The following is a 17,471-nucleotide window of genomic DNA, read 5'->3' as shown; positions in this document are numbered from 1 at the left end:
ATTTGAGGTTCCAAAAAGAAAGCGTTAAGAAAATAAGAATATAAGAGAAGCCACGTTGGATCAAACCAATGGCCCATCTAGTCCAACACTCTGTGTCACACAGCGACCAAAAAACCCCACATGCCATCAGGAGGTCTACCAGTGGGTCCAGGACACTAGAAGCCCTTCCACTGTTGCCCCCCCAAGCACCAAAAATACAGAGCATTACTGCCCTGGACAGAGTTCCATCAATATGCTATGGCTAATAGCCACTGATAGACCTCTGCTCCATATGTTTATCCAATCCCCTCTTGAAGCCGTCTATGCTTGTAGCCGCTGCCACCTCCTGCAGCAGTGAATTCCATGTGTTAATCACCCTTTGGGTGAAGAAGTACTTCCTTTTATCCATTCTAGTCCAACTGCTCAGCAATTTCATTGAGTGCCCACAAGTTCTTGTACTGTGAGAAGGGGAGAAAAGTACTTCTTTGCCTTCTCTGTACCATGCATAATCTTGTAAACCTCTAGCATGTCACCTCTCAGTCGACGTTTCTCCGAGCTAAAGAGCCCCAAGCGTTAACCTTTCTTCATAAGGAAAATGTTCCAACCCTTTAATCATTTTAGTTGCTCTTTTCTGGACCTTTTCCAGTGCTATAATATCTTTTTTGAGGTAATCTTGACAAAGGGGACACCAAAACGCCAAGTACAGCAAGACACTATGACTCACAGGCTTCATGATGCATGGAGTTCATTTCAGAGACCAAATCATTGCTGGAAAGATGTTAATTTGAACCTCCTGTTGCAAAACGCTGTTGGTTTCTGTTATTACATCCAAGGCAGAGTTTTATCTTTTTGTGTGCGCATCTCAGTGAGGTAGCTTACGTATGTTGTTTTCAAGTGGAATGAAGTGTTTTATGCACCTGTGTACGCTTTTGAGTATTTAAACCAGCTTTGGATGTTGATATAAATTTAACGAAGTGTGATTTTAGTACAAACAAATTGAGGCATTCATTGAACTGACATCATTTCTAGCTGGATATTTTCAGGACTGTGGTCACTTACACGCCAGAACTTCTTTTTTTTTTAAAGCTTCTGAGAACTGACAAGATTGGGCTTGCCTGGGTTATCCCAGTTAGGGTGATCAACAAAGAACCATTTCTTGTATTCCACACACACCCCCCTCATTGGAGAGGCACTGGAATTAATTAGGTTGAAGAGAACGTGCCATTTTTCTGATAGAGGCATGGAAAGCAGGACCGTTTGTGAGTTTTGACAGGGCTTATACTGAATCAGGCACAATCGATTCAGTATAAGCCGTCGAAGTCACAGCACGATCTCAAGTCACAGCACAGTCTCCCCCTCCTCCGGTAGCCAAACCATTTTGCACGGACGCATAAAGGAGCCTTATACTGAATGAGACTATCTGCCTATCGAGGTGAGACACGCAGTGGCTCTCTAGGATCTCAGGCTGAGGTCTTTCACATTGCCTGCTATCCGGAGAAGAAAATGATATTGGATTTATATTCTGCCCTATAGTCTGAATCTCAGAGCGGTAACAATCTCCTTTACCGTCTCCTTCCACCCCCCAACATACACCCTGTGAGGTAGGTGGGGCTGAGAGAGCTCTTACAGCAGCTGCCCCTTTCAAAGACAACTCCTACAAGAGCTATGGTGAGCCCAGGGATTGAACCTAGGACCTTCTGCATACGAAGCAGATGCTCCACTCTTGAGCCATGACCATGAAATGAGGCTGAAAAGCTCCATGCGTAACTATTCAGAGGCCCAATAGCAGGAAGAATGGCAGTGAGCGCAAGAAGTAGAGACAAAAACACCTTGTTACAAAGCAGACGGTTTTATGCTGGTTCTAGTCAACAGACAAACTAGCCTCTAAGCATTTTATAAGTACAGCTGATGTATTTTGTGCACTGCAGGCCACTTTCACCCTCTTTCCCTCAACAGAGGCATGCAAAAAGCTTCCTCCAGCCAGTTTGGTATAGTGGTTAAGTACGCAAAACTCTTATCTGGGAGATTCGGGTTTGATTCCCCTCTCCTCCACTTGCACCTGCTGGAATGGCAGTCATCTCTCATAGTTGCTCTTGAAAGGGCAGCTGCTGTAAGAACTCTCTCAGCCCCACCTATCTCACAGGGTGTCTGTTGTGTGGGAGGAAGGAGATTGTGAGCTGCTCTGAGATTCGGAGTGGAGGGCATGATATAAATCCAATATCATCTTCTTCTGAGCATTTCGTAAGTAGATCTGATGTGGTTTTTGCATTGCAGGCCACTTTTGCCCTCTCTCCCTCAACAGAGGCATGCAAAAAGCTTCCTCCACGCTTTAAGCACAATATTCGGGTTCTTCCGGTTAAGCACACTTTACTGTTGGTTGCCCAACTCTAGGCCCTGCCCACTCTACTCCTCTGTTAACGCCTGTCTGCTTCCTTCTTAATGCCACCACCTTTTTTCTTTCCTGGGCTCCCAGCTATGAATAGCTCAGACAAGAGCAGACACGGCTGCCAAAGCATACAACACAGGCATTACATCTGTCGTGGAGGGGGAGAAGATATAGGAGATTGTAAGTCGCTCTGAGTCTCTGATTCAGAGAGAAGGGCGGGGTATAAATCTGCAGTCTTCTTCTTCCTAAGTTCTTGAATTCTTTCTCTTCTGAGATCTGAGGATTCCCTGTCAACCACTGGGCCAATTCAAAATCCCAGCCCTCTGCCTTGAACTTGAGAATCGCCCCACGAGTTCGTTGAACTGACTTTTATTTAATGCTGTATCGTACAACGCCGGATTTCGACTCCCCCCTAAACAAGCAGCACCAGGAGAGGAGCAGATCCCAGCTGGCCCCCTTGACGGAAGTGTGGACCGCTGAGTCACGAACGCTTCATTTGGCAGAGATGGTGGGAGAGGGAGGAGCTCACCTGGCGGGGGGAAGGGGGGGTCCCCTCTCCCCAAGAAGACGAGACATAATGCCCAGCTGGCCCTAAATGGTTTCTTTTCCTTCTAAAGAAGAATGAAGGGAGGTGAAGGGAGGGAAATACCAGCTTGGGAACAACCAGGCAAGGGCTCACCTGGCTGTTCCTCTGACAGGGCCACAAACCAGGAAAAAAGGAACTCGTAGGGAAGATCCGCTAGTCACCTGGGTTATCCGGTTGTCACTTCCTCGCCCTTGAAAGTCTAGACTGCAAACAGATACGGGGGTTGTGGAACAAAAGACTGCCAGATGAAGAGAGCTTGCTACGTCCTGTGGAATCTCCCCCCTCCAAGGTAGCTGCCGCACAGTTACCGTACTTCCTGGAGGAGCCAGGAAGTGGTGAATGTTTCAGTACACGCAGGAACTGTCGTGAGGACACAAAACCATTCACGGGCCGCTCTGCTCGCCCAGGTTCAGGCCCCCCGTAACTATGAGGGCCCAGGAACTGGGAGAAGAGTGCTGAATCCCAGGGCGGGGGTGGGTGTTCTGACAACAGTATCTGGACTTCAGGGGATGGGGAAAGTTTACTTCTTCTTCCTCTCCTGGGAACAACGAGGGCAGAACCTGTTGGTGAGAGACAGAGAGGGGAGATAAGTCCAGACGCTAACTGGAAATGCTTAGGAGAGCGAGTCTGTATGAAGAAATTCCCATGTCTACGTAGCAGAAATCAAACGGTACAACAAGAACGAACTGGACAAAGTGGTTGTAGGGTATACAGAAATGGCTTCACCGTGAGGCACGAGGGGGACGATCACGCCGCACAGCAAATTAGTCCAGGTGGGCAGCCGTGTCGGTCTGAAGCGGTAGAACAAATTTTGAGTCCAGTGACACCTTTAAGACCAAGCAAAGTGGAATCAAGGTATGAGCTTTCGTGCGCAGGTGCAATTCCTCTGCCGTATCTTTTGTCGGTCTTAAATGTGCCACCGGACTCAACATTCGTTCTACAGCAGACTGGGGTGTCTTACCATGAGGCACAAGGATGGCAAATCACCTTAGGCAGCCAATATGGGTGCCACCGGATGGCACAGTGGCTAACAGCCCCCACTGACCCATGGGACGCAAACCACTGCATTTTGGTTATTTAGAACAGTCATCTAGAGATCCCCAAGGGCAGACATTCCTCCAACTGGATTTTCAGTCTCCCAAGACCATGGCTCCTAGTGAACGAAGGGACTTTCCCAGCAGTCCATGATCACTCACCATTTTCCTCTTGGCTTGGTCGTCAACCCCACGCAAGCAAAATGGAACCACTCGATGGAACACTGCAAGAGAGCACCGAGAGGATGGAAAGATAGGTCAACCAGCTCCCCAGTTTCCTCATTTTGGGGCTTCTCAACCCTGCCCCCCCCCAAAAAAAAAACCCTCCCTCCCTCCCTGACAAAGGGCTGTCATTGCCCTCGGGAGCAGTGTTCCCTCTAAGCTGAGTTAGTGTGAGCTAGCTCACAGTTTTTCAGCCTCCAGCTCCCACATTTTTGTCTTTGCTCAGGAAAAATGAGCCCAGAGCAAACTAACTGATGCAGCAGCTGACAATTTTAATGCCAGGAGCTCACAAACTAGATTTTTTTTGTTCACAAGATTCCACAGCTTAGAGGGAGCATTGCTTGGAAGCCAGTTTTTTGTCAGTCTAAAGCAGGGGTGGCCAAACTGTGGCTCGAGAGCCGCATGTGGCTCTTTCACACGTATTGTGTGGCTTTTGAAGCCCCCACTGTCCCGTTGGCCAGCTTGGAGAAGGCATTTCCTCTTTAAATCACTTCCCCAAGACAAGCCAGTCGGCAGCTTGGAAAATGCATTTAACATTAAAGTTGCTTTCTTTCCAGCTGTCTCTCCCCCATCCATTTTCCTTCCTTCCTTCCTGTCTTGCAGCTCTCAAACATGGGATGTTCATGACTTGCAGCTCTCAGACATCTGCCGTTTATCCTCTGTGGCTCTTACATTCAGCAAGTTTGGCCACCCCTGCTCTAAAGTTTCCTTCCTTTCTAACACCCCATTCTTGAAGAGGAATTGCAAATTTATACCCCGCCATTCTATCTGAATCAGAGACTCAGAGCATCTTACAATCTCCTTTACCTTCCTCCCCCACAACAGACACCCTGTGAGGTGGGTGGAGCTGAGAGGGCTCTCACAGCAGCTGCCCTTTCAAGGACAACTTCTGCTATTGCTATGGCTGACCCAAGGCCATTCCAGTAGCTGCAAGTGGAGGCGTGGGGAATCAAACCTGGTTCTCTCAGATAAGAGTCTGCATACGTAATCACTACACAAAACTAGCTGTCTTGCCACCCCCAGAACATCTTACTCTCTGTTCCATGAGACTTATCCTCCCACCTCTGCCTCTCTTCAAAAACAAAAAAACAAAAAAGCCGACAGGAGATGAAGTGTCGGGGAAAGCCGACAGAAGATGAAATGTCTCTGGTTCGGGAGGACTCGTCTCAAAGAGATGAAGGGTTGGCTGCTATTTTTCTACCGGGTAACGGATCTGAGTTGTCCACTGTGATGGTGACAAACAGTATACAAGAACTCGTGGGCACTCGATGAAATTGCTGAGCAGACAGGTTAAAATGGATAAAAGGAAGTACTTCTTCACCCAAAGGGTGATTAACATGTGGAATTCACTGCCACAGGAGGTGGTGGCGGGCACAAGCATAGCCACCTTCAAGAGGGGGTTAGATAAAAATATGGAGCAGAGGTCCATCGGTGGCTATTAGCCACAGTGTGTGTGTGTGTGTGTGTGTGTGTGTGTGTATTTTTGGCCACTGTGTGACACAGAATGTTGGACTGGATGGGCCATTGGCCTGATCTAACATGGCTTCTCTTATGTTCTTGTGTTCTTAAAAAAAACAAGAGACACAGGTTTTTAGTAAGACTTCTAAATCTATGGAAAAATACAAAGCAGCCCATCCCAGGCTGTTTTGGAACCTCCTTCTGAACCCTCCCAAACACAGCATAAAACAAAAGAACCTCACGTTCAATGTATCCCTTGGGCTTCAACTTTAAATAAAATAAACACAGGTAGCTGAACGGCAGATCAAAGAATGATCTGCTAATTGTGGAATTTTGTATCTTTGAGTGTCTCTGTGTGGCCGATTTGCTTAAATGCCACAGTTTGAAAATAAATAAATCGACATTTGGGAATCTGAACTCCTTAAAAGGCTTCCAATAAATCCTTCAAGACGTCACATGAACACATAAAGCTGCCTTATAGTGAATTAAATCGCTGGTCCATCATACTCGGAATTGTCTATTCAGACTGGCAACAGCTCTCCAGGGTCTCATATCAGGCAGGGGTCTTTTAAACCACCTTCCACCTGAGCCTCTTAGCTGGAGATGCCGGGGATTGACCTTCGGCATGGCAAGCGTATGCTCTGCCACAGTGCCGTGGCCCCTCCCCACACGTCCTCCTCTGCAAATGGTGGGTTGTCCCTTCAATTGGTGTAATGTCAACTTATATCAGGGTTGGCCAAACTGGCGTAATGTTAAAAGCCACACAGAATGAATGTCAGATGTTTGAGAACAGGGAGGGAGGGAGGGAGGGAGGGAGGGAGGGAGGGAGGGAGGAAGGAAGGAAGGAAGGAAGGAAGGAAGGAAGGAAGGAAGGAAGGAAGGAAGGAAGGAAGGAAGGAAGGAAGGAAGGAAGGAAGGAAGGAAGGAAGGAAGGAAGGAAGGAAGGAAAATAGATGAGGGGAGGCACGAGGGAAGGAGAGGTGGAAAGAAAGCAACTTTAAGTGCATTATCCAAGCTGCTGGCTGGCTTGGCTCGGAAAAGTGATTTAAGAGAGAAATGCCTTTTTGCAAGTCATTTGGCAATGGGGGCTTCGCAAACCACACAATATGTATGAAAGAGCCACATGTGGTTCCTGAGGCGCAGTTTGGCCACCTCTAACATATATGGAGACTGTTATTACAGCATCCCCTGTTGCCCAACTTCTACCCCCAGGGAAGCGCTTACGTCTGGGTTGTCACAGCCGATCATCTCCCCGTAGGAAACCTGGTGGCACAGGCAGTAGGTGGGCTCGTTGGGGTCCACGGGCATGTCCAGCACGTCGGAAGGATGCACGTTTCCGAAGGTCACTGAAGGCATCCCGTACTCTGTGCTACTACAAGGGGTCAAAAAATAAGGGGGGGGGGGGGAGAAAACAGCTAGTGGGGTCACTGACAAATGGCTGCTGCCTCTCCCAACCTGCATGCCTCTATCCTGCTTTCTCCAAGAAAAAAAGGGCTAAGAAACCACAACCAATAACCTTGGCAAAGATTCTGGGGATGACAGTGACTGTGCTGCATGGCAAGGAAAGGAAAGGTCCCCTGTGCAAGCACCAGTCGTTTCTGACTCTGGGGTGACGTTGCTTTCACAACGTTTTCACAGCAGACTTTTTGCAGGGTGGTTTGCCATTGCCTTCCTCAGTCATCTACGCTTTCCCCCCAGCAAGCTGAGTGCTCATTTGACCGACCTTGGAAGGATGGAAGGCTGAGTCAACCTCAAGCCGGCTACCTGAAAACCCAGCTTCCACCAGGGATCAAACTCAGGTCATGAGCAGAGCTGAGGACTGCAGTACTGCAGCTTCACCACTCTGTGCCACGGGGCTCTTTTTTAAACTTGTAGGTTAAAGCTGCTGCATGACGCCAGAACAAAAACAGACTGACCCCTGAGGTCTTGAACCTTCTCAGGCCAGAGACTCGCCTGTAACCCCAGGCACCAGGAAGGGACAACCCACCCTGATTCAATTTTGGTAGCTGCAAACTTCGTGTCTGTGCATGAAGGAACTGAAATCGGGTTCCATTTAACAGCCTGAAAACGGAGGAAGCTCTGAACTGAAACGTCTTAGAATATCTGGAATGGGCATCTTGTGAAAGGCAGAATGTATTTCCTGTCCTTATCCCCCATCAGAAAAGTGTGGACTTACTGCTGACTATATTATGAACTATTGGGGGGAGAAACTGAAAGATGATGAAATCACTGTATACACTGGGATATGAGATGACTCAACCTGTCAAGTTTTGCGAATGACTGTTATGTGTGTTTTTTACACTTTGCTACGGAATAGATGCATGGTTGAAATGTGAGAATTGTTCGTACGATATTTCGGAGCTTAGTGGTTTTTCTGTTGCCTAAGCTTTGAGCACATGGCAGGAAGTAACGTGACATCATTGCCATTTGGAAGGAAGAGGAGGAGCCAGAAACTCCAAGCCTAGCCGTGCTCAACAGAAGCAAAGAGCTGCTTCTCCGCTGCTCCTGTTAGGGTACTTGCACAAAGATGATCTGGAGGTCTGGTGTTTTTGCCCTTCCCAAAAGCAGCCTGAAAGGTATGTTCAACAGGCTCCGCAAACCACCTGACGGTCCCAACCCACCAGATGCCCCCACCTCGTCCCATCGGTTTGGGCCTGCCCCTTCTTACGTGCGGACTAATTTGAGTTTCTTCTGGGCCATTTTTGGCACCTCCTCATCGGAGTTCTTCCCCTTTGAGCGAGCCCGGGCAGCCTTCTTCTCCTTCTGGGCCCGGCCTTCTGCGCGTAGAGACAGAAAGAAAGAGGAACATGTCAACTTCAGAAGCGACAAAAACAAAGACGTCACTTTCTTGGATAAGAATCACTTGTGTTTATTTGGAAACATGGTCCTCTGCCTTCTCATGCCAACACGCCCCCCCACACAAAAAGTTCACCCCTTTCAAAATTCACTGCCCCAGCTTAATCAAGACCAGCAGAACATCACACATCTGTACAGCAGAAGATTATAATTATAATGCTTGTATGGCAATGGGGGGAGTGTAGTAAGGAGATCTGAAAATTGTCTGGCAGGCAAAAACTCAAGGGTTTTTTTTGAGGCAAGCTAGGTTTATTTTGCGGACTGAGAGAACTGTGACTGACCCAAGGTTGCATAGCTAGCTTCAAGTAGAGTAGTGGAGAATTCGGGGTGGGGGGTTGTAGCAGGAACTCCTTTGCATATTAGGCCACACCCCTCTGATGTAGCCAATCCTTCAAGAGAAGACGACGACTGAGGAAGAAGACCGTAGATTTCTACCATGCCCTTCTCTCTGAATTAGAGTCTCAGAGCAGCTTACAATCTTCTTTATCTTCTTCCCCCCACAACAGACATCCTGAGAAGTGGCTGGGGCTGAGAGAGCTCTCCCAAGAAGCTGCCCTTTCAAGGACAGCCCTGTAGGAGCTATGGCTGACCCAAGGCCAATCCAGCAGCTGAAAGCAGAGGAATGGGGAATCAAACCTGGTTCTCCCAGATAAGAGTTCACGCACTTAACCACTGCACCAAACTGGTAAGAAGAGTTTACAGGGCTCTTCTTACAGGGCCTACTGTAAGCTCTTGGAGGATTGGCTACATCTGTAGCTGACAGCTGCTGACAAGTCCTCCATGAATTACAGTTGCCAGCCTCCAGGTGGGGCCTGAGGATCTCCAGCTGGCAAAGATCAGCTCCTCTGGAGAAAATGGCTGCTTGGAAGTGTATGGCACTGGACCATGCTGAGGCCCCTCCCCTCCCCAAACCCCACCCTCCCCTGGATCCACCCCCCAAAGTCTCCAGGTATTTTCCAACACAGACTGGCAACCCTAATTTGCCTCCTTTTAAATCCATCGCTATAATTCAGTTGCAGAGAATTCCAGCAGTTTTGTTGCTACGAAGATGCTCCGTTGCTGCTGAGCTGCTCAGCACCCTACTTCCCGGTTCTGGATTAGGGTTCTCTGGCAGAGAAATTAATTTGGGAGAAGGGCGGGTCAAGGACTGCTGGCAGACGCTGTCACTGTAGGATGGGAAACAATATGGATGGAGCAGTGCTTACGAATCATTCCAGGGAATGGCCTCAAGCTTCTGGATTTCCAGTCCCTTTTGCAGCTGTCCCGGCTGAGACCCTCCAGGATTGCCACTGGTCCCAGCCACCCCCCCCCCCCCCCCACAAACCGTCACTGTACTGCTGCTCAGCAGGCGCCCCCCCCGGGCCCGCCCAGCCCCGACGATCAAGAACCCCCAGCCCCCACACTCACCAGGGAAATGAGGGTGGCAGCAGTCATCCCCACAGCCCATCGCACAGCCCTCCCCGGGGGCGGGTCACGGAGGCCCACAGCGGCACGGGCGATGGGAGCCGCCCAATGCACCGGTGAGCCCGGCCCTGGCTCAAGGCGCTGCGGCGAACATCCTCTCCTGAGACTCCACCAGCCAGGGAGGCCGTCAGGAGTGGGGGGGAGGCAGCAGGAGCAGGGCAGCCCGAGTGATGGCCCACCCAAGCAATGGCCCGTCAACGCAGGCCCAGCAAGCCCCTGGGAGGGGCAGGAACGGCTGGGCATCTGCCTTTAAGACAGGAGGCGGAGCCTGGGGTGGCAACCACTCAGAACAGGCGCAAGAGGGAGGAGGGGGAATAAAAGGAGGGCAGGGCAGCCAGAGGGAGGTTGATGATGGCCTGGGAGTGGAGTTGGAGCCATAGCTAGGGAGCCATGTTGTAACAGAGAGAGAGCGAGCGAGCTCCAAGGCGGAAACCAGCCAGAGGGGCGACAGCGTGAGGTAACCCGGCCCACCACTCCACTCTGAGACCTTGGTTGCCCTGGCTTCGCCAGGCGATGGCAGCGTGAGGGGCGGGGCATCCAGACCAGGCGGGGCATGACAGCAGCAATCAATATCATATTTGAAGAAGAAGAACTGCAGATTTATACCCCACCTTCTCCCTGAATCAAAGACTCAGAGCGGCCTACAATCGGCTATCTTTTCTCCCCACAACAGACACCCTGTGAGGTGGGTGGGGCTGGAGAGGGCTCTCACAGCAGCTGCCCTTTCAAGGACAACCTCTGCAAGAGCTCAGGCTGACCCAAGGCCATTCCAACAGGAGCAAGTGGAGGAGTGGGGAATCAAACCCGGTTCTCCCACATAAGAGGCCGCACACTTAACCGCTACGCCAAACTGGCTCTCTCACCAAACTTGGGTTCCATCCTTCCTCCCAAGAAGACATGCCAACATGCTTCCCCCCACCCACTCTATTCCCATCAGAACAATCTTGTAAAGCAAGGTGAGGCTGAGAAAGGGTGACCCAGGGAGCATATTGGTGGAGCTGGCGTTTGAATACAGGACCCTCCGAAACCAAGCCCAAGACATCACATTTGCTTTTGGAGTGCCCCCTCTCCTTCAGCAACACTGCCTCAAACCCGGTAAATTTAGCCAATCAGATCCCAGGCCTCTCTTTTTTTCCTTCGCGCAGTGGCTTGCTCCAAAACCTTCCCTTCTGCTGTTTCGGTTGCCGGGCCCCCTCTTCCCGCTTCTGTCCCTCCCGGCCTCGCCCTTCTCCTCCCCAGAGCTCACTCTTTTTGCCTTTGCTCGAGGAGCTGTCGTAGTCACTCGACTCAATCTGCTTCTCCTTCAGGTCGGCTTCAAACCGGGCAAGGTCCGTGTCCAGCCGGCGGATGTGCTTATCCACCTGCGGGCACAAGAAGGGATATGATCTGAGACGATACCCTCCAAGCATCCCTGACCCGGATGGCCCAGGCGAGCCCGATCTCATCAGAACTCAGAAGCTCAGCAGGGTCAGCCCTGGCTAGTACTTGGATGGGAGACCACCAAGGAAGCCCAAGATCGCTACGCAGGAGCAGGCAACAGGAAAACACCTCTGGATGTCTTTTGCTTTTAAAACGCTACGGGGTTGCTGTAAGTCAGCTGCAACTTGACTGCACTTTGCACCATCACCCCCCAAAGCTCCAGGAGGGGGGGAAAGAACAAAAAGGTGGGGGAAGGGGACCAAGACCTCTGCAAGGGGCAAGATGAGTTCACTTGGGTCAATGATTCCCTACCACGGTGCCCAACAATGCATTCCCCCAGGGCTTTTTTTGTGTAGCAGGAACTTCTTTGCACGTTAGGCCACACCCTCCTGATGTAGCCAATCGTCCTGGAGCTTACAGTAGGCCCCGTAAGAAGAGCCCTATAAGCTCTTGGAGGATTGGCTACATCAAGGGCGCATGGCCTAATATGCAAAGGAGTTCTGCTACAAAAAAAAAAGCCCTGCATTCCCCAGGGACTGCTTCCTTCTTCCTCAAAGTAAAGAGCCAATTCGGACATTCCTCCAGCACACTGGTGGTGCCTCAGAAGACCCTCCCCCAAAGAATCGCCTTTCTGTCTGCAGGGAGCGACCCCAGGGGAAGAGCCCGCTTATTTCATTACTGTACTTATACCCTGTGCTTCGCTCACCCGAAGCAGCTCATTTCGTTCTCCTCTCCTCCACTTCACCCTCACCTTAACCACATGATGAAAATTAGGTTGAGACGGTGGTGACTAGTCCAAGGTCTCCCGGCAAGCTTCTAAGGCAGAGCAGGGATTTGAACTTGGGTCTCCCAGATCCTAGTCCAACGCTCTTAACTACCATGTGGCTCTCTATCGTAATTGCCTCCATCGCTGGAGGACACGTGGCCTGGAAACTGTTCCCCCCTCCCCGGCATCCTGTGACTGACTCCATGGTGACCATATTGCGGTTGGCCGTACTCCCCTTTGGCAGCCATTTTTTTGGCAAGTACCTACTACCTGTTCTCAGAAGCCAGAAGTGCCCATAGGTTCAGCAAAGTTGAGAGCACCTGACCCACGCTGGGCGGCTTTTCAGATGATCTGAAGATTCATCACAGAAACGCCAGACTCGTTTGGAAGAGGGGGAAAACCCACATACTGACCTCCACAGAAGGAAGACAGGATAAATTCAATAAACAGCATCATAAAATCATAGAGCTGGAAAGGATCTTCAGGGTCATCTAGTTCACAATGCAGGAAATTCACAAATACCTCCCACACACCCCCCCCCTGCTCCACTGACCCCTGCTCCATGCCCAGAAGATGGCAAAACACCTCCAGGATCCCTGGCCAAACTGGCCTGGAGAAAAACTGCTTCCTGATTCCGGTACATAAAAACCTACCAGTAAAAAAATCTACCTACTGCATTTTTATCTCATGCCTCCCTGAAAGGGCTAAGAGTGATATACATTGGTCTCCCTTCCTGCCATTTTACGCTTTCGAAAACCCTGCAAGGTAGGTTAGGCTGAGAGAGAGTGACTGGCCCAGGGTCATCCAGTGAGCTTCATGGTGGAGAGGGGATTCAAACTTGGGTGTCCTGAGTTCTAGTCCAGCACTTCAGCACCACACCACACTCCCCACCACACCGAACCCCAAGGCTGTGCCTCATACCATCTCATATGTCTGCATGGCTAGTTGCACTTTATCGTCCCCAAACTCCTTGCACTTCCCGTACGCCTCTTGGATTTGCTTGAGTAGCCCCAGTTTCTCCTCCGAAGACAACGTCCGTGCATTGCTGATATATTCCGTAGCTAACTTATCGATTTCTGCCTTAAGATCTGAAACCAAAGGCAGGGGAAAGCGTTATATTGAAGGCCATACTTTGTCAGATGCCAGATTCTAGCCAAAAGGAAGGGGAAGTCCCCGTACACCATCCCTCAGAAGCGTCACAAAGGGTGCATCTGAAGGACACCTTGCTACTGTTGTGCTGGGTTGCCTTGCCCTGAGTCGCATTCTGGGTCACATACAACAGCTATAGAGCCATAATAGCATAAACAGCAGCCCTGAATGGACACAAAGCCATAAAGAGAAATGGATTCATCCAGAGTCCAACTCTTGGTTCAGCCTCCAGGGCTCACCTTCCGTCCGTTGGTCCAGATCTCGCATGAGTTGGAAGTTCCTCTGCAGCTCAAAGGGGAGGTTCTCGATGCCTGAAAAAAAAAGGGTCACAGGTCAATCGAAAAAGAGAACAAGCCAGGGAAAGGGGAATCTTCTTCCGGCGCTGTTCTTCCTAGCTTCTTATAGTAAAACAGCAATACGTTCGTTCCACAGTGACTGCATAATCGCAGAGATGACGATTTTATGCCAAGTTGCCGTGTTGTGGTCCACAAATAGATTACACGGAGACAAACGCAGATGTGTCATCAAGCAAGAGCTCAACCGGGCGCTTCAGCCTGGATTGGCTGTCCAAATAACATGCCTACATGATGTGCGTGTGTGTCCAACAGCATAATAACGCCAGGTGCAATTTTAGGGCTGCCGAAAAATATCCTTTCCCTTGAACAGATGATGAATGTATGTAAAGGGGTAAATGAAGCTTTTCATCACACGGAGTTCATCTAGTAGTTAACATTCCATTGAACCTCCCTGGAAGAGGCAGGGCATTTTTTTCCAGGCCAGTTGGAAACCCCATCTCACCCTCCATTAGAGGTCTATCAGTGGCTATTAGCCATAGGATAGTGATGGAACTCTCTGTCTGGGGCAGTGATGCTCTCTATTCTTGGTGCTTGGGGGCGGGGCAACTATGGCAGAACTTCTAGTGTCCTGGCCCTCCTGATGGCACCTAGTTTGTTCGGTCACTGTGTGACACAGAGTGTTGGATTCGATGGGCAATTGGTCTGACCCAAATGGCTTCTCTTATGTTCCTTTCTGGTAACAATGGGATACACTGGATGGAGAAGCTTCACTTGTCCTCACCATTCCCTTGTTATTCTTGAAGTTTCCAAGGGGAATCATAGAGCTGGAAGGGACCTCCAGAGTCACCCCCTGCACCAGGGGTGGCCAAACTAGCTTAACATAAGAGCCATACAGAATAAATGTCAGATGTTTAAGAGCTGCAAGGCAGACAGGCAGGCAAATAGATAGGGGGTGGGGGAGGATGAAGAGAGAGGTGGAAAAAAAAGCAACTTTAACTAACCTGCTACCTTGGCTCGGAAAAGTGATTAAAAGAGACAAACGCTTTCTCCAAGCCAGCCAGTGGGGTGGTGGGGCTTCAAGAGCCACACAATATGTGTGAAAAAGCCACACATGGTTCCTGAGCTGCAGTTTGACCACTTCTGCCCTGCACAGTGCAGGAAATTTACAACTCCTTCCCCCCTGCAGCTCAAGTGACCACTGCTCCATGCCCCCAGATGGTGAAAAAAACCTCCAGGATTTCTGGCCTGGAAAAATTGTTTTCTGACACCAAAATGGCGATCAGCATTTCCCTGGGTGTGTAAGAAAGGGCCACAAGATCTAAGCACTGATGCAGCCCTTCCTGCCCTCCTTCCCATGATCTGCCTAAGTTAACAGAATCAGCATTGCTGTCAGATGGCCGTCTAGGCTCTGCTTAAAAATCTCCAAAGAAGGAGAGCTCACCACCTCCTGAGGAAGCCTGTTCCACTCTGATCATCTAATTTGTTTAGCCAAATAAAATTTCAACCTGTTGACTCTAGTCTGCTCTGGAGGATGATTTCTTCTTCATTAACAAAGTTTGGATTCAGTAGCACCTTTTAAGACTAACCAAGTTTCTGTGTGCAGGCAGACTTCTTCCCACACATTCTTCAGAAACAATGAACCTGAAGTAGTTTGAGTGGACACAAAAGAATAACTCTCTGTTGGTCTTCAAAATGTCACTGGACCCAAACTCTGTTTTGCTGGTTCAGAGCAATCTGGCTACCCACCTTAACCTTTCTTCCTCATTAAGACATACCTTAATGCTACAGCTGCCAACCTCCAAGTGGTATCTGGAAGTCTAACAGTATTACAATTCATCTCTAGATCAGGGGTCCCTAACCTTTTTGGCACTAGGGACCGGTTTTGTGGAAGACAACTTTTCCAGGGACGAGGGTGGTGTGGGGGGATAGTTTTGGGATAATACAATTGTGCACTTCATTTCTATTAGTTTGGAGTGGTGGTTAAGTGTGTGGACTCTTATCTGGGAGAACCAGGTTTGATTTCCCATTCCTCCACTTACTGCTGCTAGAATGGCCTTGGGTCAGCCACAGCTCTCACAGAGTTGTCCTTGAAAGAACAGCTTCTGGGGAGAGCTCTCTCAGCCTCAACCACGTCTGTTGTGGGAGAGGAAGTTAAGGAGATTGTGAGCCGCTCTGCGACTCTGAAATTCGGAGTGGAGGGCAGGATATAAATCCGTCTTATTATTATTATTATTACTACTACTGCATTGTAATATATAATGGAAGAGCCCCGTGGCACAGAGTGGTAAAGCTGCAGTACTGCAGCCCTAAGCTCTGTTCACAACCTGAGTTCGATCCCAGCAGAAGCTGGGTTTTCAGGTAGCTGGCTCGAGGTTGACTCAGCCCTTCCATCCTTTCGAGGTCGGTCAAATGAGTACCCAGCTTGCTGGGAGGAAAGTGTAGATGACTAGGGAGGTCAACGGCAAACCACCCCGTAAAAAGTCTGCCGTGAAAACGTTGTGAAAGCAAGTCACCCCAGAGTCAGAAACGACTGGTGCTTGCACAGGGGATTACCTTTACCTTTTTAATATATAATGAAATAATTATGCAACTCACGGCCTGGTTGCTAACAGGCCACGGACCAGTACTGGTCCATGGCCTGGGGACCCCTGCTCAAGACAATCCAGTTGATTTAAGAAAATGGCTGCTTTGGAGGGTGGGCTCCATGGCATTATATCCTGCTGAGGTCCCTCCCCTCTCAAACTCCCCTCTTCCCAGATTCCACTGTCCCATCTCCAGGTATTTCCCAACCCTGAGCTGGCAACCCTATTTAAAGCTATCAGGACACTTGATCTGCAGAGGACCTGCAGAGCTTTTCACGCCCCTCAAAAATGTCATTTTAAAAACATATTCACATTTTAAAAACCACTGTCAGACGGCACCTTTGTAAAGCCACTTCCTTCCCCTTCCCTGCCTCCTTCCAAAGAAAGCCAGGGATCGATTTACCCGCAGGAAACGCCCCCAAAACCTTTCACATTTTTAAGGGCACCCTGGAAACAAAAGGTGTGGATGTGTGACACGCAACAGCCTACAAACGCGTGTCTCACACAGAGGCTCCCGTCAGGCAACCCTGATTGGCTGCAGGTCCACATTACGTAAGCAGCCGGGACCAAACCCGAGTTTCCCTCCTTCGTAACGTGTGAAATCTGATCTACGAATAAGCAAAACATGCTTTCCACCTGTGTCCCCCCCTCCCCGGAAACGCCAGACAAAGGCGAGTGCTGGCTTTTGCAGATCTTTCCCCTCCCCGCAATCCCCAGAATCCCGCGCCGCGTCTTACTGTCCAGGTAATGCTCCAGGTACATCCCCGCCGCCATTTTGGGTACCAAGCAAGCGCCCGGGTTGTAGCCTCCTTCGCCCCGCCCCTTAGCCTTCATTTCCGCCACTACTGAGCCCACTTCCGTTGCCAGGAGAAGCGTTTCCGCCCTGCTTCCCCAGCCTCTTCCGCTGCTTTTCGGGTCCCGCGGGTTAATCCTCGCGTGGTTCATTGCGAAGAATTGATGAGGCTGGAGACTTCCGAGGGGTGGCCAAGATTTCTTTTTGTTTTATTGAATCCCTTAATAAAGGTCAGCTTTTGTTCCAGCAAAAAACTTGGGTGGACTAGCAGCCATTGTCTTCTGGTGCAACGTGTGACTCTTCATCATGTTGCATTCATTTTATGTAGGCAGTAAAAAGGGGGGTGGCAGCAGGGGGGGGGGGGTGGCGTAGCAGGGTGAAGAAGCTTTGAATTTGAAGTAGTCCAGGGCAATGTTCCCTCTAAGCTGCAGAATCTTGTAAGCAAAAGTTCTACTTGGTGAGCTACTGGCATTAAAGCTAC

At 49.9% G+C, this 17,471-nt stretch overlaps 1 protein-coding gene across 3 annotated transcripts; it reads right to left on the bottom strand.

The window, feature by feature from the left end:
- Window positions 1–2,718: 2,718 nt before the first annotated feature.
- On the bottom strand, window positions 2,719–17,092 carry ING4 (inhibitor of growth family member 4). Of its 3 annotated transcripts, none has more exons than XM_060236899.1 (8): window positions 16,935–17,092; window positions 13,559–13,630; window positions 13,092–13,258; window positions 11,232–11,346; window positions 8,334–8,442; window positions 6,890–7,037; window positions 4,148–4,209; window positions 2,719–3,511 (listed from the first exon to the last, which is right to left on the bottom strand). In XM_060236899.1, exons 1-8 carry the CDS (start codon window positions 17,029–17,031, stop codon window positions 3,472–3,474), a joined length of 810 nt encoding a protein of 269 aa, XP_060092882.1. In that variant the 5' UTR covers window positions 17,032–17,092; the 3' UTR covers window positions 2,719–3,471. The 3 variants fall into 3 exon arrangements, with proteins under 3 accessions (XP_060092882.1, XP_060092883.1, XP_060092884.1); XM_060236900.1 differs by having other exon boundaries at window positions 6,890–7,034; window positions 16,935–17,064; XM_060236901.1 differs by having other exon boundaries at window positions 11,241–11,346; window positions 16,935–17,064.
- Between the last annotated feature and the right edge of the window lie 379 nt (window positions 17,093–17,471).

Source organism: Heteronotia binoei, chromosome 4 (genome assembly GCF_032191835.1).
Source record: "Heteronotia binoei isolate CCM8104 ecotype False Entrance Well chromosome 4, APGP_CSIRO_Hbin_v1, whole genome shotgun sequence".
Taxonomy (NCBI): domain Eukaryota; kingdom Metazoa; phylum Chordata; class Lepidosauria; order Squamata; family Gekkonidae; genus Heteronotia; species Heteronotia binoei.
Note: the sequence above shows the minus strand (reverse complement) of the source record. Positions and strands in the feature narration are given on the sequence as shown.